The 23588-nt window shown below is 46.5% G+C and overlaps 1 protein-coding gene across 1 annotated transcript in view; it reads right to left on the bottom strand.

Moving 5' to 3' along the window:
• The window catches only part of NT5DC2 (5'-nucleotidase domain containing 2), a 27811-nt gene extending 4223 nt beyond the window's left edge, over nt 1-23588 (bottom strand). Inside the window, exons 1-10 of the mRNA XM_027640692.1 lie at nt 23345-23588; nt 15920-16104; nt 15057-15131; nt 13365-13420; nt 11678-11771; nt 7999-8127; nt 5101-5161; nt 4370-4472; nt 3778-3879; nt 2326-2407 (exon numbers count right to left, since the gene is read on the bottom strand). Of these exons, the coding sequence (XP_027496493.1) occupies nt 2326-2407; nt 3778-3879; nt 4370-4472; nt 5101-5161; nt 7999-8127; nt 11678-11771; nt 13365-13420; nt 15057-15131; nt 15920-16104; nt 23345-23588 (1131 nt within the window). The remainder of the gene's footprint in view (nt 1-2325; nt 2408-3777; nt 3880-4369; nt 4473-5100; nt 5162-7998; nt 8128-11677; nt 11772-13364; nt 13421-15056; nt 15132-15919; nt 16105-23344) is intronic.

The following is a 23588-nucleotide window of genomic DNA, read 5'->3' as shown; positions in this document are numbered from 1 at the left end:
TCCAAACATCCATCCACACACAGAGGACACTTCAGGGACTTCCCTTCCATTTCCACAAAAGTTTTCCACATGAGTCACAACAGAAGCAAAACCCACTAGGAAAGGAAAAGGCTCCATCAATGCCAAGCAGTCAGTGCAAACCTGCAGCCCCTTGGCAGCAATCCCTCCAGCCACTGCCAGGAGAGAGCCAGCACCTGCCCAGGCAGAAAACCCCCAAACACAAGGCAGCTCCAACAGCAGCCAGGAGCGTTTGGCCACTGGCAGCTTGCTGAATGTATGGCTAAGGGTGCCCAGAACCAGGGTGCTGGGCCTTCTGCTGCTGCAGCATCACTGGAGCTGAGCAGACTTCATTTCTTAGACACTGTTGCTGCTGTTTGCATAAGGGCTCCTCAGGACTCCACTGGCCCAGCAGGGAAACGGACCACAGCTTTGGGGACAGGACGGTCCTTTTGCTGTGGTCACCTCAAACAGCAGTGGACCTGACAGCCAGGAAACTTGTGCTTGGAGCTCCACGGAGCCACAGACCTGTTCCATGACCTTTGGGTCCTGTCCTCCTCCCTTCTGAAGCAGCAGACCAGGGGAGGGATGGGAGTACATAAGTATCACACAGAAAACACCACATCTATTGGAATGGAGGGACCAAGGGCATCACTTGAACTTCCCAGTCCCCAGGGCAAACCTCCAACCCCTGATATCCCATTTGTGGGACATATAAATGCCATACAGCCATGCTCCAGGGGACAGGAACAGCTCAGGGGCCTATGGCAACACCACCAGAGCAGCAAGGTCCATGGCCACTAACACTTGACAGAAAGAAGGATATTGTGGCACTCCAAGAGACGAAAAATCCTGGACACATGGTGGGTTACAACCAGGATACACACTCTGTCACATCCCAACAACCTCAATGCAGTCAGATGAACATCATGATTGGGGGAGAACTGGAGAGGAGAACAAAATCCTACTCCATCCCTCCTTCCTCATCTTTTCCCTTCCTCACTGCACCATTCACTTGGGTGAGCACCTGTGGCCACAAGACGTAGGTGGTCAAGAGCAGGATTTAATTCAGCAATAAATTCTAGAAATAAAAAGCTAAGGTGCACCTTTTCTGCTGAGGGAGCTGCTAACCCACTGGGAATGAGCTATACTTGCATGTTCCCAGCTCCCAGCTCCTGGCAGAGGCTGGGACACTATCCCAGCACTTTGGCAGACCCACCGGACAGGTCAGAGGCTTCCCAACAGCACTACTCAAGGACATGACCCACTTTTCTACCACAGGTCAGGTCCCAGCTACTTGACAGCGATCTCACTAACAGTTTCTTCCCGTGGGATTGGAGAGCTCACATAACCAAGAACAAACTGTCCTAAAGCCAGAGGCAACTTGTCTCAGGGGACAGACCAGCTGCAAGGACAACAACCCGGGCAGCGAGTTCACCGGAGTAACAGCTCATCCTCCGGACATGCTGGTCCTTCAGGAAGGGGCGCGTCGGGAGCCAGGCTTTGTGCCCTATTTGATCACTTTTGTTTCTCTATTCTATTATCCAAGTGCACCTTTTCCAACCTTATGGAGAACAATTTGGAGTGAGGTGTGGAAGATAGCTGCATACCCATCAGATTTTAGAGAGCTGTGCCTTCTTAGCCTGAACTACCACACTCTTGGGAGCACCTCCAGGACAACAGTTTCAGGAGCAGGAAGAGTTGAGGGAAAACGGCCGACATTGGCCACGCTGGACAATGTCAGACCAGAGCTCCCAGGGTAAAGGTTTCACTGTGCATGGGGGCAGGGGACATTCACTGACCCCTGCTACACATGCAGAGGGGATGTTTCCCTACCACCCCATCTCACACAAACAGGGCAGCAGCTGGGAAAAACCCAGCCTGGCACAGATAACTCAGCACAGGTTCCCTTGGGCACAAAGACAAGCACCCCACACCTTAAGTTACCTGGCCCTGCTCTGCCTTTCCCCCCTTGTCCCTGTCCCTCCATCCCTAATGCCAAGCCCATGCTGAAAGCATTCTGAGGGACAGTGTCCTACCAGGCCACTGCCCCCAGCCAGCACAGAGCCCAGAGTGTGGCTTCTTACAAACACCCTCTAACCACACATGTGCTCTCCTCACGGACTTTTGGGTTTCACTTTGCAAACACCAAACATGCACAAGTGCCCTACAGAAGAACCCATAATTTTCCCTCACCCTGACCAAGCAGATTTTCCTGTTTTCCAGTGATTTCCAGGCTTTCCCAGTGATTTCCAAAACTGCAGGCATGTTGTAAGTCCCAACCATTTCAGACTTGGTTCACACCCCTTATGCACCCATTCACTTTACCTCTTTGTAGATCTTTCCCTTCTCCAGCTGGTTTATTTTGTCCCACTGCAGTGAGCCTTTATCATCCAGTTTTCGAAAAGGTCTGGGGAAAAAAAGGGGGAGATGTCAACTCCTTTTGATTTTAGGTGATTGTTACCCAGCAACTAGAACATTTGAATCAGGAAACTTGTTTACCTATGTAACAACTCGAAATAAAAGCTCTACATGAGCTCTAAGTGACCTTCTGGGCCTTCTAGACTTTTTTCTCAGGGGAATAGAAAGTGTGAAAGGGAAATATCTTTTCGAAATGCTTCCACTGGCTGTAACCATTTCATGCCAAAATCCCTGACAACTCTACTTTTCACATACAGAGGGGAGGAAAACAGTAACAATAACAACTCCCTCTGAAATGCTAAGGCCAAGAAGGCTTTGCCCTGAATGACTTTGTGTCCTGTTCCAACCTGGCTGTGCCCCAGCCCAACCAAGACCGTGGAATGTCCTAATAGGATACAGCAAGTCTGCAGAGTGGATGGAAAGCAGTTCTCATGCTGATCTCGACCCGAGCTGGCTCCTGCTATTCCTGAGGTCTTTCCATGGCCCACTACATGCATGGATCTTAGGCACCAGACAGCCACCAGGTTTTGTCTCCAAGAGGGCTGGATCATCATCACTCCAGGCTGTGTTTGAAAGACACTTCACCTGCAGCCCATGAAGAAAACCTTTGCCAGGTTATGAAACAGCTTATAAAACCATTCCATAGGTTTACTTCTGTTTGTGACAGTGGCCTGGGAAATAGGAGAAGAAAATACATACAAAGGAAAGAATAGACTGATCCCTCAAGGGCAGTAATTTCTGGTCAGTCGTAAGCTGAACCAACAAAGCAGGCACAAGTTCCCAAAGCAAAGAATCCAAAGAGAGGACAGCAGCCTATGTCCCTTGGCAGCTCCTAACTGACCACAAAACCCAGCTGCCACGTACAAAGGCTTCCAGAGCTGCCAATTACCAAACAGCATGTATCCAGTAACTAAACAAACCCCCCAGAACCCTCAAAAAACAAACCACACAGATAATTGCGTGAGGAACAGGAAAAGGAAAGATTTTGTCACACTCTCTAGACCTAGAGCCAAGAAATGGTCAGCTTTCATGCATACCATTCCACTCCTCTCTTCTTTCTGATGATTTAAGTACATTGTTACCCCTAAAAATCTAAGTTAAACCCAGACCATGAAAAAACTCATGAGGATTAAACAGCCAGTTTTAGAAGCACAGTTTCTGCTTGGCTCTACACATCCACTTATTCCCAGAGTAGCCAATTTTCATCTTCCCAGAGAGAATCTGAGAGGGCAGCAGAAGGCTGGATGCCTACTGAGCCTTTATGATGCTTAGCAAACCACTGCTTTTTTGGAAGGCAGAAGGAGCTGTTTATCCAGGGAGGGGGCCCCACAGGCAGCAGCACAGCCCCTGGACACGTACTTCCTGCGGTCAGTGAAGAAGTTGGGCTTGTCAGCCTGCACGATGACCATGTCGAATAGGTCCCGCCAGTTCTTGCCAACCATGTGTTTCATTCCCTTGTCCCTAAGGGCAAAGGAACAGAAAAATTAACAGATCCAGTACTCTTTTTCACCCAACACCACATCTTTACAACAGTCTGCCCTAAATTTATTCTCATTTCAGTAACAGAGAAGAAAGCATAGAGACTTGTGAACCCCCCTAGGCTGTCTCATTGCACTGGAGTATTGATGCAACTTTGTTTCAAGCTGTCCCACCCTTTCTCCTGCACCATGGGAAGTCCAGGGAAGTCTATGATGCAGCAAGAACTGCTAGAGGTAACACAAAGTGTCAGCTCTGTACTGCTGTGGTCAGCCACAGCCTTGTATTTTCTTCAACGAGTAAGAGTCAGTGCTGTGGAGAGCCCTGTGGGGTGCAACATTCACCACAACCCATCCCCAGAGAACTCTGCTGGCTATTGCCACAAAACCCTCCACCACACGACTTCCAGGTGCCCCAAGGAGGGACTGCCCTGCACAGCTCTTGCTGAGCCTTGGTGTGCAGAAAAGGTACTCACACAAAGCTAAAGGGACTGTTTGTGATGAGGAAGAGTTTCTTCTTGTGGTTCACCAGGCGGTTCAGCACAGCATAGATTTCGTCCCCATGCAGAATGTACTGTTCTATATCAGAATGAAACAGTAGCAATCAGAACATTTTGGCACAAGTCACAATCACATTTGTATAAAACCAACCCCAACCCAGCCCCTGTGCCACTAAGGATGCAAAAGGTCTGAGTTGGATCCACCTCAGGCAGGCAGGTAGTGAACCACTATGGTGACAAAATGGCCTTCCTCATCCCCATCCACCCCATCTAAAGAGGAAAACTGAGGAACTGAAAAGCCTGGTAAAAAAGAGGGTTGATACCAAACTGTCACAAAGGACAGGCACAGCCACTCCAGGCCATGTTGCTCACAGAAGCTTCCTTTCCCCTGAATGACCAGGAAGCCTTTCCCAGATGGTGCCTTTGCATGTTCACATCATGCCAAGGACCATCATCCCTCATTTACAAGCTGAAGGAAAACAGAAACATGAGCAATGAGGTAGCTGTTTCCTTTCAATAAAATAGATCCTCCACCTGCCCATAAATGCCACTCTACCCTCAGCTGCCTCTAGGCACGGCATGATCAACTATTTCAGTAAGTTCTGTGTTCCCCCGACTCTTGTGACTGTGTAGGGCCAACACAGCCATCTTACCCAAAACACCCATAGTATGAGATGGATTTGGCACCAGACCTCCATTTAACTCACCCAGATCTTTTTCAATCCATTTGTACATCACTCCTTTCACATGAACATCTCTAATTGCATCCTAAAGAAAAGGGCAGGGGAAAAAAGTTTCAGTTTTACATATGGCATTCCTGTTTCCCAGCATGCAAACTCACTGTCACCTCTGAGGACCAAGAGTAATGATCCATCCCCTCCCTGCTGAATGAACAAAAGCTGCATCAGTGCTAAGCAGCAAAGCTTGCCCAGCAAGGCTCACCAACGTGCCAAAAGAAGAACACAGTGGCTGGCTCAGCTAATGCAGTACAAGGGGGAAAAACCTCAAAACTTATCTATGAAAGCCCAAGTTCCTTCCAGTTCCTGGAAACCAGCACAGGTACCAAGGCAATACAGACTGCAACTCCAGTGAATGGTTATTCACTGTCCCAAAACTGTACTGGCCCAGACACAGCAGGCTTTGATTTCTCCCTATATCTATGGAAGCTCTGCCAAATGTGACCCAAAGGAGTGTGGCTGAGGCAAACAGCAGCAGAGGAGAACTTTTGATTCCAAAATGCTCCCCACAAGCCAAGGAGGGCCACAGCTCCTGGCCCTGGGTGGCCAGTGGGCACAGGCAGAGCAGAAGCTTCCATTAGGAGGGTGGCACAAAGCACAGCTGGGAGGGAGGCAAGTTAAAACAGATGTTGTCAAGGGCATCCAAATATCCTCTATTTTCCAGGCCAGAGGCCAAGATACAACACATTTTTGGACACACCCAACTGAGATTCTGCCCAAGTCTCCATCCAGCTCAAGACACACAAAACCATTTCCAGAGCAGCAACACAGTTTGCAGTGTTTGCACATGCAAATGCTTGTTTTAACAGTACTATTTTCATCCCTGACAATTTATAGAGGTAAACAAATGCTGCCTTTCCCCAGAACCCTTAAATCCCTGTTACACTCTGTGTGCCCCCTTGGGAGTTGCCCTTACAGACTGGAGTCCCACATGGGCCACTGACATCGCTCCACACTTGCCCACACCACCACACAGTCACCTGGTAGTGCTGTTGAAACCTGCTCATGACCCCAAAAATCATTTCCTGCAAAGCTGCGAGAGAACCAGAGTTTACAGCTTAGATGGGGATGGTGGAGGAGGAGGCGTTACCACTTCAAAGTGAAGTTTTAGGAGTCAATTTCCACCATGTGGATTTGAACGGTAAAAAGGCAGAGGTCACATCTCATTGCCTTATTGGAAAGAATCTGAACAAAGAGCAAGAGTTCTGACAAGGAAGCAAGTTTTTCTTAAGCAACACTGGCACTAAAAGCAAGCAATGTTTTGGATTTTTGTCAGAACTACCTTTGCAGAGGAGAAATTCAAGTCTGCTCTTTCCCTAAACCCTCGCCACTCAAAAAGCAAAAGAAGGGAAAAAACAGAAAAGGAAGATCTATAAGGTTCTTGAAGGAAAAATCTTGGTAGCCTTGGGAGGTGTCAAACAGGGCTCCAAAAAACTCCTCCAAAGGGAAGCAGGGTAAACTGTACATTCTTACTTTAAAATATGAAGCAACCAAACTGGTGTGACAGGACTACCTGGATTACATGTCAGCCTTTCCACTGCCTCAGGGTCTGCCCTTTTGACTCAGCACAGTGTCTGCAGCACTTCTCCAAACCCACAGCCCTGCATCAGCAGTACCACTGAGAGGTACAGAAGGGTGTCAGGTTTAGACACATCTTAACCCACTGTGAGCCAGTGCTGTACTAAAAGTTGGGGCTGTGCAAGTTCTCTGGGACACGTGTCTGTAGGCACAGAGGGGTCTCTGTGCTCATGTCCAAAAGTCTGAGGGCTCGAGGACACCATTTGCCCTGAACTGAGCATGTATTAGGCTGTGGCAATCGCCCCCCCCATTCTCTAGATTTCAATTAGAAACACGTCCATTTTGACCTCAAAAGAAGGTTCAGAAGACACTCTTCACAAAAAGCCTCAGGATTCAGCTGTATTCCCTCTTCTCATTTTCCCTATCCTGAGAGCAAAACCAACAACCAACACCCCAGAACCATGTTAAGGTCTTGTGGGAAATGGGCTGGCACACTGCTATCAGGCACCGACAGAAGGTCAGAACACAAGCTGCAATCCTGGGCTGTAACCCTGCTGACAGGTGGATCCTTATCACAAAAGCAGCAGCACAGACATGGAGCTCCATTTCCCTAACAGGACTGAACAGCCAGCAGATGAGCCTAAGCTCCCCATAAGGCACAAACCAAAAAACCTTCTTCATGGAAAAAGGAATGCAATAGGGCTTGGAAGATGTGTTGTCTGTCAGCATAAGTCACCCAGAGCAGCAATCTCAAGCACTTTCATCTTGTCTGCAGCAATAGCTAAGAAGTCAGACAGTCTCCACTAACAATGCTGATAATCCCACACAGCCCTTTCAAGTGCCACTTAGCACCTTGGAGTAAATGACTCATGAAAGCAACAGTCACCCACTGGAAAACATCCCCAAAGGATCAGACTACTCTGCAGCTGCAACTGGAAGAGGTGGATTCTCAGAGCAGGCAAGGAGAGTTGTTTCACAACAATCACTGTATAAAGACCAAACTTCTTTGAAAATGAGATACTAAGAGGAAAACACAGTTTAAAAGTCTGCAGAACCCAAAAACTTTTACACAAGCTTTGTGACCTATTTCCCATGGAAGGACCTTCAACCTAACCAGCCTAGGCACTCCTGCACAAGATAGTGTACAGCAACAGCACCTCTGTAGTACAGATAGAAACCAAAACACGTCCTGAAAACACACCTTTGAATATTCCCTGGTAATGCTTGGATCTAAAGGGACAACAGTGTTGTCATATCAGGCTGCTCAGTACCAGCCCCTTGGGTTTGGGTGCTGCAGAGCTCACAGCTCTGGTGTGATATGAGCTGTGGGACAGTTGACATTTTACTTACAGATATGTCCTTGTAGAGATGCACCTGGTCAAACTCAATGCCATGAGTTATGAAGTAATCAATGACTGAAGAGAGCAGTGTCATCTCAGGAAGAGAAAAAATGTCCATAAACTGCTTAAGTGATGGGCCCTGGAAAGCAAAAAATTAAAGAGACACATTAAACGCAAAAATACTTAAAAAAATATCAAAGCCAACAAACAGACTAATATCACCCATCTGGAAGACATTCCAGGCTAACAAAAACACTAGCATGGAAAGTCTCAGCCAGTCAGCAAGCAGCCCTCTCTTCTACACTAAAACACTAAGCTAGTGCACTAGCTTAGCACTTGCCAAGAGAGAGGCTTCTCTTTCACATAAATCATTAAACAAACCCAGCATCATTAACACTATGGGGTTAAGGTGGAGGAAGTGGGGAGTCAGTCCTAGACACTGATTTCAACCCCATGCCCTCTGCTTCCCACCTGGCCTCCTGACATTAATACAGGTGCCAAAAGACAACACTGCTACAGAAGCAGCCATGGGCCTTGCTGAAGGTGCCCCACTGCTCACCTAAACCAGGCTTTGATACTGGACACATGGCACCAAAGCTGCTGAAACCATATCCCAGTGAGGTTTCACAGGGCAATGTAAGAATCAGTCCAACAAGTCATTTGTCAGTGCCTGTCTGCCCTTGAGTCACTACAGAAAACCCAGAGCGGGCACAAAGAGGAGAAAGGACTTCAGCCCACCCAGCAGCCAAGTAGAAATGGACAATCAAATCTTGAGCAAAGAATAACTCCCCTTGCATTAGGCAAGGTTGCAGCTCTCTCATACATTTGCTATTGTTATTGCCTATCAATTACAAATCTATCAGCAGGCCAAAGCCAACTTTGGAGGCCTGCCAATAAAATAAACTTGTTTATTCTGTATGTACCACCCGTGCAGAGGACAATGGTGAGTCTCACTGGCAAGATGAACCTGGCATCATTTTTTTCATCTTTCGTTGATAAAAGTTCCAGATCAGACAGGGGGACAGTTACCAAGGTCTTGTACATGGAAAACAATTTGGGAAGTGCACAGACCTCCCAGTGAACTGGTCACCAGCAGTGTCCTGGCAATCCAGTTACATCATGTCTGTGCATGTGAGCTTTGAGCAATCCAGGACTGACAGCTGGGCAGTTCAACTCTCTAGGATAACACTGGCCCACATCAGAAAGCATTTATTACAACTGTGTGAGAGAGAGACATGAAAGCAGCATCCAAAAGAAGGTACAGATGGTAGAGGCTGACAGGGCACGTGCTGCCTTAATGACAAATGTGTGGCCCTGTTGTGCCAGGATGTAACAACAGAACACCTCCCATCTCGTCTGGTCGGGCAAGGGTGGACTGAGGCAATACTGGGGAAACACAAACTGGGGTCAAGAAAGACAATGTAAAAAGGGCAAAGGAACAAAAACCGGCATTTTGCCCGAGGTGTGTTACTCAAAAATGCTGCAATCAAAAGCTATGCTGATGTGCTGAGGGTTATATAGTTTCCACTCACAGGACAACTTTACATAGAGCAGAAGAGAACACAAAGGGCCACACCACACAGGGTGGTGCTGCTCAGGGATACTCACTGAATCCTTTCAACACTTCTGTCCATTTTGATGCCTGGTTGGTAAGGGAACATTTCTCCCACTACCAAAAATAAAATTTCCTGAAAACAGCCTTCACTCTTTTTCCTGTTCAAGGATGCTGGGAAAGAAGCAAGAGGGACAAACACAGGCAGTTCCTACTGAAATAACTAGGTATGGGATTTAGCAGAGTGCAGCAGAGCAATGGCCTGTCCTGGAGACAGTTAAATATTCAGTGTTAACAGCAAAGATTTACCTTGTAAACTTCAATTTCATTTTTGTGCCTTGTGTGGTTCACCTACAGGTCCTGTTCCCTTTAGTGGCCTTGACTTCCTCAGGCAGACACAGTGACACAAGTCAGGATGAAAACTGGACTACATTTTCAGAATGCTATATATTGTTTTTCCATAACACCCGTAAGTTCTCCACCTTCACCACAGGCCATCGTGTGTTCTGCCAGTGAAAGCCAAAGCAGCTGCAGTGTCTAAAAGCCAAGTGAAAGTCAAAGCAGCTGCAGATCTGTGCCCACCTACTGCAGGTGTTGGGCTACCAGAAGCTGTCCACTCCTGCTAACAGAGAATCAAGAAAACCCTCAAGGGAGAGTATTCACACACTTCAGCTGCATCAGTCCCGCCTGTCTTATGCCTTGTTGCCTGGAATTAGTGACCTGTCAGACCTTCCTGTTACCCACACAGCAACATCAGCATGACAGACTGCAGAGGACAAGATCCAGGATACCTGCCAAAGGCTCACTCCACACCAGCAGTCATCTTAACACAGATGCTTTCCCACTAATGTGTCAGTGGCACAGGCTGAGCAGACACTGCTGGATGCAAATGTCATTAGTTGTGAATACTTTCATTCTCTTTGGGATCCACCTATTAGTTCATGGGGTTCATTACATCACTAGGAGAGGAGATTCACCTCTTTACAAAGAATAAGTTGCTATCCCTACATCTATGGCCAAATGTTATACTGAATTTTTCAATATCAGCTGCAGGAAAGAAGGAAGTACCTGGTACATACAAAGCAGCACTGAAAGGCACCTTGGCTTGAGCACTTGGTCCTACAGAAAGCCACAACTCGAAGATTTCATGTTTACTATTATTTAAAAAGAAAGGTGAAATCATCTCAAGTTTGCCAGGAGTGAGCAGAGTTGCACAGCAGGAGGATAACAGAGTGCAGCTTACAGACAGATACCAAATTCTAAGCAGAAACATTTTATTTCAAAGCTGGAAACATCACTGAGCTATAAACAGAGTATATACTTATCCAGAAAACAACCACTCAGATTAATTGTTCCCAAGAGAGAGAAATCAAGAAGTGGCCTTGCTGTAGACATCACACAGCAGGCTCACAGGGGTATTACCAGAGGAAATGTGCCCTTCTCCTTCCAGCTTCCCTTAGGGTAACAAAGGGCAAGAGACAAAGCAGTTCTGAGGGAAAGGGATGTGAAGGCCCCACTTGCCCACAGCACCACACCAGACACTAGAGGAAGAAAAATCTCTCCCAGCTTCCTCTAGTTCAACAACCAGAGGATTCCTACAGCTCCCACAAACAGAACATCAGTACCTTACTATCCTCAACACTCCTGGATACCAATGCTATGTATAATGTCCACTGAGGAGGCCTGAAGGGGTGTGGAGGGGGATCCCTTCCATGAAAGAAAAAAATCCTACCCAAAGCCAAAGAGAGGAAGGTATTACAGCACCGCTACACACAGCCCCCCTCCTGCACAGCCCACTGCTGACACCAGCACTGCAGGTTGCCCTGGTAGCTTGGGAGCCAGATTTGGCCAAGGAAGAAGCAGAGAACATCTCCCTATCAGTCTTCAAAGCCATTCAGCTCTAGGCCAATAGCCCTGGTGTTTAGGAAAGCTTTGCAGATGTCTCTCAGATGCTAAACTGCTAAATAACCTCTGGGGCATATTCCCACTAGAACAAAAACACACACTGCAGCTCACTAGGGACCAAGCTTTTCCAAGGGAGGCTGGAGTCTTTTACATGTGCCTACAATTCACTCTGTTTTCCAAGCTGTTAAAGAGCTGCTGCTGCTGCATCACAGCAGCCAAGGGTTTACAATACCTTGCCATAGAAGTCACTCATCTGGTACAGGGGGATGTGCTGCGTCCCACCATAGAGTTCGATTACCTCTTCATCAGGCACGGGTTTGAGCCCTCTAGACACAAACAAAACAACAGTTTGTCAGTAATGCCCAGTCTAGAAACTGCACAGAAAGAGAATATGGGAAAAGTGAGCTTTTTTCTAAAACTCACAAATTCCCCTTGCACAAAAGAGACAGAGAGCCTGACGGCTCTTAAGATTCACATAAAATCTTCCCCCAGACATTCTTCAGATATCTTGTTTGCTCCTTCAAGTTAATTAAGGGGCTTTATCCACATTCCAGCAGAGAATCCAGCCAGAGACTTCTCTCTGTCTGCTGTCAGTCTGCTGACAGGACTGCCCCACCACCTGACTGTGGCAGCTCCGGGGTAACCTCCTCCTATGAGGCTTCTCACCGTTCAGTGAAAAGGTGTGGGAAAAGGGCTTTCTGAAAAAAGGGTTTCCTTCTTACTCAGCTTTCCTAAGCAAAACATCAGGTTATCTGACTGCTGCAGGTTTTGCCTCTTGCACAATTTTTGATGGCTGTTTGCTCAAGCAGTCGGTAACTTTCCCTTTCTCCTTTCCTACTCTGTTATGGTACAGCCTCTGAGAAATTAAATGTTGCCTCAGTTGTGCTCAAAAGCAAAGGACAGTCTAGGAAGAGAACACCCCAAGAAGGATAGCTGCAAAAGGACACAGGGGGGAAAAAAAGCTTAAATGTATTTTCACTAAAAATCTCTTTATGACACTGAAGTAAAATATGGGGCAGCACAAACCCCCTGCTCCCCCCACCCCCCAAGCTGGCACTCAAAGAAGCCAATTCTCTCTGATTATGAAACTCCCTTCTTAATATTCTCAGAGTGTTTACTGTAACTGAAGCTTAACAGCAGAAGGGCAGAGATCAAGAAAAAAACCCACACTGCCTTCCATGCTCAGGAAATACAACACAGGATTTACAGGAGCTTTGCTGCTGATATCTATAAATTACAACTTTTTACACACTAACCCTCTCCTCTTTGGGACAAAGTGTTTTCCCAGTCTCCAGTCTCACAACTCTTTGGAGAAAAGTTTCCTCTGCACTGTTTCAGCCACTTATTCCAAAGCACACCCAGCTCTCCTTGGAGAACAAAGGAGAATGAAAAATAGGACAAGCAGGGCTTAAAGTGAGCCCAATTCTGATGCACTATTACTTGATTGACAAGTCTGCATTGCTTTAAGATGTAATTTGCACATCCAGACCACTGTCCAAGGCCCAGCAGAGCACTGCTGGGATACACTCCTGCCTGGAGAAGACAGGCCCATGTGTGTGCTGAGGAGTCCTTTCCTAGTGCCATGTCTGCTCCCAGGTGCTCACCCAGTCCCACTGCAGCTGCAGCAGAGTACGTGACCAGATGTGTCATTAACCATTACAAAAAGCTCCAGATCTTCCCACCCACACTTGGCTTGAAATGCTTGAGAAAAAATAACTCCCTGCAATTATATGCCAGGTAAGCATTTGAAGCAAGCACAAACAGGATAAGCAGGACAAGACTGTGCCCTGCTCAGAAAAAAAAAAAGAAAAAAAAAAAAGAAAAAACCCAACAACATATGCCATGAACATACACTGAGATGCAGAAATCTACCTTTGCATACATGGGCATTTAGAAAATGATTTTCAGAACTGACAGACCTATATGCCGTCCCCAGCTGCACATAATGGAAAGCATCAATCTTCATGAGAAGACTCTGTGATAAGGGATAGATATTTACTGTTAGAATTGGGCTACTGTTAGAGTTTACACTGAAACCTTATTAAAGTTTAAAGTGTCAAACAAATGACATTTAGAAAATAAAATTCAAGATGAACATTCCACATCCTGTGTACTTTGGGCAGCACTTACTCTCCAGCTACTTTTACACACAGTTACTCTTATGGTGACTTTTTACTGGCCTCCCTGGCAAAAGACCATCTTTCTGTGAGCCAAAGTCTGTTACACTCCAGTTTGTGGACACAGATGCAGGGGGAAAAATGTTTCTGTGACTCAAGACAGCCTCTTCTTATCTCCCTTTCAGGAGCGCACACATTCCAAAGGAGCTTTGTGTGCACAAGAGATCCATTTCTCCTGACATTTATCTTAAGCAGAGCTAAGTGGGCAAGTTTTGGTTTAGAGCACAGCTGTGCCCAAACATTTTCTTCACACAAGAGCTCTCCCCTTACTTACTTCACCCCCTCCCCAGGAGACACTAAAGCAAAGATGTTCAGGAGCACACCAGGCTGGTAACATTAGAGCTTTCTTTGCATTTTTGGTATCAGACTCCCCTATTCATGAGTCGTCCCTTCTCCTCCATCCATCATTCTGAAGCTGTAACACAGGTCCTCGGGCATGGAAAGCAGCCTCACACTAAACCCACATCACTCTGCATCTTGTATAAGAACACACATCAAACTTCTTTCATCAGGAAACCATATCAGTGCAGCTTATTACACTGTGGGCAGACCTCCCAGTAATTTGTGGAGTACAGGTACTAAGTTTTACTTAGACTGGCACTACCCAGATTTTTGGGTGTTTTGCAAACTCTGATACTGAGAAAAGGGTCCTCACCTTCTACTCCCCCAAAGGGCCCTGTGCTTTGCCAGGCCACTCGCCTGTGTTTCTCTGATATACTGGCCAGAGATTTAAACAGAGAAAGAACCTTCTATTTCTTACTTTGTAAAGCCAGAGGCACAAGAAAAAGCTGCTACAGTGAAGCAACTTCGCTGTGCTCCCATCTGAGTGCCTGGCTGCAGCAGCCAGCGTGGCATCTCTGGGCATGAGGCTTTCAGGGAATCAGTCCAAAGCACTGAAAAGGGTTAAAGCTACTGCTTGCACTTTGCTTGCCTGTGCTCCTAAGAAGCATGCATCTCAAGTAGCCTGGATCTTATTCCAGGCAGTTCTATTATTCGGGGTGGGGGGTGGGGAAGGCTTCCTAAAGCATTCTTCTGACAAGTCATTTCTATTATTAGAGTAAGGCATTATGCCTCTGCTCCTGGCAAGTACTTGTAGATGCAAGATTGAGTTTTGTTTAAATTTCCTGAAAGACAGAAACCATTACACAAACAAGCTCCGTTTTCAATTAATTAGCCTGTGCAATTAAATGACTTTTAAATTGGCAAGGCTGTTTAGCAGAGGCCTTTGCTAAAATGTCCCATTCTGCCAGAGGCCAGGCAAGCAAAAAAAGGCATCTTTCCCTTGGGAAGAACCCATGCAAGGAAAAGCACAGCCACCCGGACTCACTGGTAATTTGGTGATAGATGTTACTGCAAGCAATGACAGAAAGTATTTCCACTAAAAACATAACAATGGAAGACAAAGCCCAGGAGAGTGAACTTTGTACAGCTTACCTTTTGTACATCATAGTGAAGTCCACGAATGGCAAACCCTGGAATGTAGTCATACTTTGCAAGCCCTTCTGGATACTGGGAAGACAAACAGCAACATCTTTAGAGCATAAGGACTGGATAATCAACAAAATCATTTCACCTGTTGAGCTGGCTTAGTCCTATTAGTCATCTCACCCCAGGCATAAACTGACCAAGGAACAGGTGTGCTTCATTTTGCCCCTTCAACAGAGAAAAGGGAGGAATAAAGAGAGACATAAAGGATCAGGATCCCCAAAACTAATTTCTCTCATGTAGGGGACACTAGTGAAAAAATCAGATTCACTGAGGCAGTGAGGACACTTCTGCTAAGCTCCACTCAATGCATATATTTGGCACAGATTGGCACTGCAGAGCCCTCTAAACAGGAAAACATGATGAGAAAAAACCCACACAGAGCAGTCACCTATTGCAAACAGGGTGTCTGCTCTGGGACATGCTGCAGAGTGTCATCCACATCAACTTGCACATGTCAAGTCCTGTACAGCTCCAGTGTTGGCCCATGGTTCATGTTTATCCACCGTGAGTACCTCCAACCAGCAATTCCATAGGCATTATTCCCATAGTTGAGTAAAGCTGACCAGACCTTTCCTAGACTAAGGCTCCCACTCCATATTTATAAAACCTCAGGAATGTACAGCACCGTAAATTGTCGCAAAGGAAATGAATTCCATGGACAGAGAAAGTTTTCTGCAATCAGACATTGTGAAACATGAAATCTCTCTCAATAAAACAAGTAACTGACACGTGCACAAAGCGTGCACAAGCACGTCTGGGGCACAGCAAAGATAGCAGCAAGTTTAATCGAGTGGAAATTCTTTCATTACCTTGAACTGTTCTATTAGGATGTCTCTGGCAGTGTTGAAAATCATGGAGTGTAGTAAATTAGAATACTGTGCTAAGGTGTAATCGTAGTCGAAGCCATAGATCTCCACGTCTCCCAGGCTGATCTCATTGTTGGCGTAGATAGCGGCGGGGTTGAGGAGGTTGCAGACTCCTGGTGGAAGGAGATCTAAGAGAACAGAAAGGGGAGAGGTTGGAGAAACTGAGAGGATCACTGAAATTCAGACTTTTTGTCCTTGACCTGACAGCAGCTGGAAATAACACACAGCAGCAGCAAAGGAGCACAGAGCTCTGCCGAAGGCTGCTGCTGCTAAGTCAAATAATCCTCCCCGTGAAAAAACACACTGTGAAACCTCTGGCAAACCTCTGGCTGCATCTGGAGATGATGCTCTCTATCTGCTTGCACAGTAAGACTGACCTTTTGTGTCAGGAAGCTGCAAAACAATGTCCCCTGGTCTCTGGCCTCCATGAAGCAAAGCAGAGCCGAGGTTTTGAAGTGTCAGATTTCTGGCTGAGTGCAGCTGCAGTTTCAGTGGGCTCACAACGTGAGAGGTGCTGTGATACATCACCAAGAAAACACACACCCCTCACTCAGAACTCAGCAAGCAAGCAGCCCAGCTCTCCTCTCTGGGAAATTGAGATTACTCCAAATGAGAAAGTCTGAGGTTTGTCTTTTGGCATTTTTTGTTTCTCTCAGAAGCAGCCACACTTCGCAGAGAAATGCTGCAAGTGCCATTAGGGCTTTTTAAATTTTTTTTAATTGATTAAGAGGATAAAGCAAGGTTTTGTACAAACACCAACAACACGTAAAAAAACCCCACAGGCTCTTGGAGCACTAATACTGATAGCAACAGGTTACCTGCTCTCCTCTGATAAACAGCTGTGGAAACAGCTCAGCCCTTGCCTGTGGTTTGTCAAAATAGGGTTACTGTTCAAGATGCTTGGGAATAACACTTTGCTCCCCAGACCACTGGGAAAATGGGGTTAAGTGACCAAGCAGCTCAACTACCTGTATATCCCTTTCCAGAGCTAGTCCAGAGAGGAGAGCTTTAGCTCCACTACAGTGGGAGAGGCAGGAACAAACCCTTCCCAGGCTTCCCATTCCACAAGAGCTGTCCATTGCAAGATGAGAGTCAGCAATAAAAATAGTTCCCTGTGGCAGTTGCCTAGTCACAAACACACTGAGGGACAGAGGGGAAGGAGACATTTCCTCCCTCTTCAAAGAAGGGTAATTTGCTCTTTGAATGATAGGAAAAGTCCAGACATTTTCCAGGTCCTACACAGCATCAGTGGGTAGGATTTTTTTTTCCTTTCCTACCTTAACTTTTGGCTTTTAGCAAGAATCACTGTGCTGGTTCTTTAGTGCTTCCTTGCTATAAAACCAAGTTTCATCTGAATGTAGGACAAAAAATACATTATTAGAAAGAGATACCAGCCATTTCCAATAAAGACTTTGTCTGGAATTATAATGGAATCGAGGTAAAAGTCCAAAGTACATTTGTGATCACTGATTCAGAGAGGTGACTAAAGTAACAGGATTCAAATATATCATAATATTTATTTTTCAGGAGAAAACAAATGGGTATGTTACAAAACACAGCCATCCCTCTCTCCTAACTCACTTCATTTGGCCTTCAAATGCAACTCACCAGATCAACTGGAAAGGAATCACTAGAAAATAAAGCAGTATATTAAGGCAGGACTGACTTACTGGCTACACTTTGGGAACAAAAGCTCCCTTTGAGTGGCTCCGATGGTGGCAAAGTTCCTGGAAGAGGCTGAAGAGAGTGGATACAATCTGAGTATTTTCCACTGGGATTTTAAACGATGGGAAATGTAAATAGGATTCAGATGATCACAACTTTCATCCTGTCATCATAAATGCTCTTTGCACCATAAACAAACAGAGCTCCACTTCCTGTCCTCACCTCCAGATAACTTGTGGGGAGACCTTTTTCTAAGCATATGCTGGGATTTGCAGGGTGGGGTTTTTTTTCCTCACAAGGTAAACGATGATACAACCCCAACCACATCTCAGGGCAAATGTGCAGGGCTTTCCTCTCCTAATGAAAAAACTTTGTGCAACAAATGTTGGTGTAGCAGCTCAGTGCTACAGCATCCCTACACAGTGGTCAAGCTCTTCCAACATTCCTCTTTTGCTAACAGATTCAGGACAACACAGTTTGATAGTGTGAGAGCAGCACAAAATACCATTGCCCCTGAAACCCACCTCTTCTTTCACAGAAGACATAAGAACCTTCTGGATTCAATCACACGTCAGCCACCACTTTTGCAAAAACCCCATTAGGAAAAGCCAAGGGAGTGGTAGGAGTTTGTGTCAAGGAGAGGGTAGTGTGAGCTTCACCAGGCAAGTCCTATCTGTGATCAGAAGATAAGCAGTAACTGTGCCCCAGCATGATTTATGAAGCACATTTAGACCCACTGGATGAAGTAATGCTCCTCCTTGCCAGCCTCAAACATACAGAGCCTCTCTGTGCTCTGCCAGCCTCTTGCCCTGGTGATTTTACCCCACTCAGACATTTTGTCACTGACTTACACAGCATGTTCTCTCTTACCTCATAAGGGCTGACAAGGAATAGCCAAAATGCTTTATCCCCATTGCCTCACACACAACATGTTCCCTACACACAGTCCCTGGAGCACCACACATCTCCCTGCTGTGTTTCCTGTCACACATCACTGTCACCAAACCAACTGGCAGCTTGCTCTGACCACACCATCACCCTGCATATTAAACTACAGTAATTTCAAGGTCACTGATCTCCTAGAAAGAAGGAAAACACCGGGTTTCAGTCTAGGGATTCATGCTGCACATTTGGCTCAGTGTGAATGTCCATTTGGAGCATCCCCTCACCAGAGCAGCAGGTGTCCATCTCCTCTTTAAGCTCATCCAGCCTCCGTGCAGGTTCCAGCTACCACAGGGCAGAGACAGGAGCTGGGAGCACAGGCAAAATTAGCTTCAATACAAACCCCCAAACTTGCCTGGGGTTTACTAAGCCAGGTTTCAAGAAGCTTGGTTTAAGTGTGGGGTTGGTTTGGGTTTGCTTTTTTTGTGGTGTTTTGCTTGTTTGTTTGTTGCTTTTTTATTTTTCAAGATAAGCACCTGGGTGGTTACTGATCCCGAGTGCTTAATCAGGTCCTGGGCTGCAAACTTGGGCGCTGCTGCTCTGCTGACATTCTGCACGTAATCTGCCAGGGATCTTTGTCTCAGATTTCCTGGCAATTGTCAAATCAAAACAAACAGACACCCTCCAGAAGCTCATGAAGATGCCATTTTTCAAGAACTTTTGCTTTTCCTCTGCCAAGACACCATAACAGATTGCTGGACAGATATGAAAAATTACAGCAAGAAAAAAAAAAAAAAACAACACCACAAGACAAAAATGAAAAACAGTTTTGGATATTAAAAAAGAATAATAATCCCAATTACTCCTTCCATCTGGGTCCTAGCTGGAAAGGCAGACAATATCACAGTTAGTCACTCTCTACTCAGCACTTTGCCCAGGAAGTGTGACTGAAGGGAGAACGGGCGTGAGCACATCTGAGGGCAGTGGGGGAAAAGCAGCTCCTGCAACAGATGCAGCCCCAGGAATCTGCTCACTTGCACAATTTGCTCTGGTTTGCAGCTCTGACGGTTAAAGGGAAGTGTCTGCACGTCCAGGGCACACGATGAAACTCTGCAACAAAGGCAGACCACAAGAAAGCGTGTTTGATCTCGTGCATCTTTTACACCTTTTACAAGGTAAACATGCAACATCCCCTTCATTTTACCGCTGTGAGAACATGAACAGCCGCTTGAATTGCCCGTCTTCACCAGAGCACAAGTGCCTCTTCCCAGGCAATAACCCACGTTGTTAGAAAGCAATAACACTCGATCCCCAACAGGAGAGCAGAGATGGAAACAAAAGCAGGTAATTAACTGTGAACAACGACTACGGACACCATATGGCCCCTTCTGATGTGACAAACACTCTGGGCAGGAGATGCAAAGCACGTCTCCTGCTTTTCTGAGCTCCCAGGGTACCAAGAGCATCCTGCAGGAAATGCTCCTTTTCTCTCAGCTTCAGACCGAGCATGTTAGTGAAGAGTAACACACAAACAAGGCAACTCACACCCATCTCTCACACCCTTTGTACTCACACAGGTCCAACCCGGCAGAAGTCTGCACTAATTTCTTTGTAAGACAAGCAAGGAAAAGGATTCTGAAAGCAGATGGCCACCATCCTCCATACTCTTAATGAATTAAAAAGTTTCCCTTGCTCACACTGACTTGCTTTCTAAAGACAAACTGCCAGTTTTCCTCCTTTCCAAGAACCTCTTTATCCCTTTGAAGTGTTGGTTTGTGCCATTTCCTGCAAAACACTCCAACCAGCCGAAGTAGCTACTTCTACCAGTAGGATAGGAAGAGGAAAATATTACTTAAAGAACCCTAAGTGACAGAGGAAGCATGTTAAAAGAGTGCTGAAAATTACTTTAGAGCACAGTCTTGAATTTATGCCATTATGACTAAATATTTTGGGATTTCTTGCCAATGAAATCTACACAAACTAAAGGCAATATTAAAAAATACCATGTCATTACAAAATGTCATCTTAAAAATGCACAAAGGCACGAGACAAACGTTATAATAGTTCTTTGCAAGAAAAAAACGGTTAAACTTAAGAAAGCAGAATTAGGAAGTTAGCAACTGGTCACTTTTCCAGTTCTGGCTGTTCTCACATTCAGCTGTGCTCAGGCTTGTCATGCAATAAGTCTGCAGTTATTGCAAAGGTTCTTTAGGAAAGCTGAGTTATTGTAGCCATGTTTATGGGTTTGAAAGACCTAAAAAAACCAAACACACTTGCTTACAGCTAAATCCTCACTGGCTTGGCAGTCCCATTTTCAGGATTGGATGTTTCCTAGACTGCAAAACTTCAAAGCTTAATGAGAGAGCTTATTGGCCTTCCTGAACACTTATCAGATCAGCAAACATGTCTTGCTCAAGACCAACCCCTGTGATAAATCAGATGGTACTTTTCCTTTTACCAGAGGAAAGAAAAAAAAGCACATTAAATGGAAGTAGTAGCCTCAAATTTTTGCAGGTAACGAAATCTGGTCCTAAGAGTCAGTGTTGCAAAGATAGGGGGCTGATGAAGAGAAATGGCTTCTCCTGAGCCAGTTCTAAGGGGAGATTTTACCTCAGTGACACCTTTTGTGTAGCAATGTTGTTCTGTCATTTCCATCACCCCCTCAAGCCTGATAGAGCAGAGACATGTTTAGACAAAGTTGAGAACTTTTGGTGCCTGTGCTGTGGCCACCAAACCTGCACCACCACTGAGCTTTACTGCACAGCAGCTCATCCTGCACATCCTGCCCTGTCCAACTCTGTCAGCGTTTATTGCTGCAATCCCCTCTGTGCAAAAATACAACAACGCTCTATAAATCTGGTCCTGAGCAAGGGCTGGTCTGAAAACACATCATAAACTCTCCTGGCAGAGACCTCTCTCCAAACCAACAGCAATAACTGACAACACAGGACTTCACAAAAGGAAGTTTCAGAGAGGGAAGGAGAAGGTGGCACCACCAGAGTCTGCCCAGATTCAATGCTGGTGAGTCCTGAGATGATGTTTTCAGATCCATATCTCAAGCACAGACAGTCAGTTTTACATCAGATGTAGAAATCAAGCACAAAGCAATAGGCTGATGCCACACTTTGCAGAACTGTTTAGTCATCAAAGCAACAATTAAAACCAACTTGGACCAACTCTGTCTCTTCCTGACAAGACTTGACTAACAGCACAATCTTGAAATTTCGGTTTGGGGAGATATTCTTTAAAACATCGAGGGTCTTCTTATTTAACATGTCTAAGGGCTACCTGAAGGTTTGTAAAGAGTCTACTCTGTAGCACTTGGGCTACTTCACTCCACTTTGCATTTACTCCTGCTGCTTAGTTCTCCACCTCAAGTAATAACTGTATCTCTTGAGTCCCAACAGAGTTATGGGAACACAAACTTCATGATCTGTCACATAGTAAACCAAGCATTTTGCCAAAAGACCGTTGCACAGCCTATTGACCACAACTACATTTATGTTTCAATACCATTATGGAAAAGAAAAAAAATGTCTTTGAGGATATTAAGGTCCAAGCAGCGCTACAAGTACTGTGAGTTGGAATTTCTTTCAAGCAGTGGGGCTAAAACCCCAACTCGATCTTGGAGCAGGTTTGTATTAACAAAGCTACAGTCCCCCATCAGCACCTCATACTGCCTTCAAAGCACAGGGAAAGGAGCTCTCATCCTGCAACAGCTGGAATGCAGCAGGCTGAGCATCCAATGGATCAGCGGCCAATTCCTTTACATTTGTGCATCATCAAGGACTTGAGTTTTTATGTCAAATTCCGTGTACTGGAAGGTGGGGGAGGAAGGAATGACAGCCCTTGTCAGTCTCAGAGCAGGGGGACAGCTCTTCCAGATGCCTCCGGCTGACTGCCGTCCTTATCCGAGCTCTTAGATAAACAAAAGCTAACAGAGGGCTATCGAACAGCCGGCACGAACTCACACTTCCTAGTCCTTCACAGTGCTTACCTTCAGCATTCCAAGAATCAAGAAACCAACAGGAAAAGGTTCCCTGCCCTTATGCCAAGAAAGCTATTTTTAGAGGAGTTTAATACAGAGGAGGTCTCCTGCTGCTGCCAAAGAGACCGCAATCCTGTTTTACACACAGGCAGATTTGGCAAGTGGTCTGAGTTTTCTCCTCGTTTGGCAAGATCTCAAAGTACCCGACAGAGCCAGGTAACTTCTTGGTCAGAGGAGAAGAAACACGTATGCACTCATGAGTAAAAGGTGTGTCCCATCTGGAACACAAACTGAGCTAAGGACCAGGGGACATCCCAGGAGCTGCAGCTTCAGTCGTGTCCACACTCACCCTTGTGCCAGTGGCAGGTTGGACTCACCCCTTCAGTGAGCATCCCTGCCCATTTATCCAAGTCCAACCGCGATCCTGTATGCCAACCAAGGGCAAACTGGAGAAAAAGGTAACAAGCCCTTCACTCAGACCATGTGCCACGGCAATACCCGCGTTAAGGGGGGCAGTTGTGAACAACCCCATATACTCCACACGTCCTGACAGGCTGAGACCAGGAGGGGGATGTGCACAGAGGGAAGCTCGGGATGGCGAGAGGAAGATCAAGACCAGGTTTCAGCTAAAGAAAACCACCCCGGCGAGCCGCGGGCGGTGGAGGTGTCGATGGATGGATGGATCGATGGCATCGCCGGCGTGAAGGCTCCTGACCCGGCAGCTGCACAGCAACGGGCACGTCCCGGGAGAGGCACGGAGATGCAAAGAGAGGGGCGGGGGGGGGGGAAGACGGGAAAAGGCCGGTCCCGGCGGGACGTGGCAGCCCCCTTACCGTAGACCAGCTTTTTCATCTCGTGGTACCTGGCCCACAGGTAGGTCTTGGTGTCGGCGCCCTCGGCCGGGGCGGGCTGGCCGCCGGCTCTGCCGGGGACCGCCGGCTGCTGCTCGCGGGGCTGCCCGTGCCCGCCGTCCCCCGTGGCTTTGTGGCGGCAGCTCTGGCACGACACGGCCACGGCGAGGAGCCGGGGGGCCGCGCCGCCGCCCCTCCGCAGCACCGCCGAGCCCAGCGCCGCCAT

The sequence above is a fragment of the Corapipo altera genome, unplaced genomic scaffold (genome assembly GCF_003945725.1).
Source record: "Corapipo altera isolate COAL_440 unplaced genomic scaffold, ASM394572v1 55, whole genome shotgun sequence".
NCBI lineage: Eukaryota > Metazoa > Chordata > Aves > Passeriformes > Pipridae > Corapipo > Corapipo altera.
The sequence above is the reverse complement of the archived record's forward strand: the minus strand, read 5'-3'. Positions and strand labels throughout refer to the sequence as shown.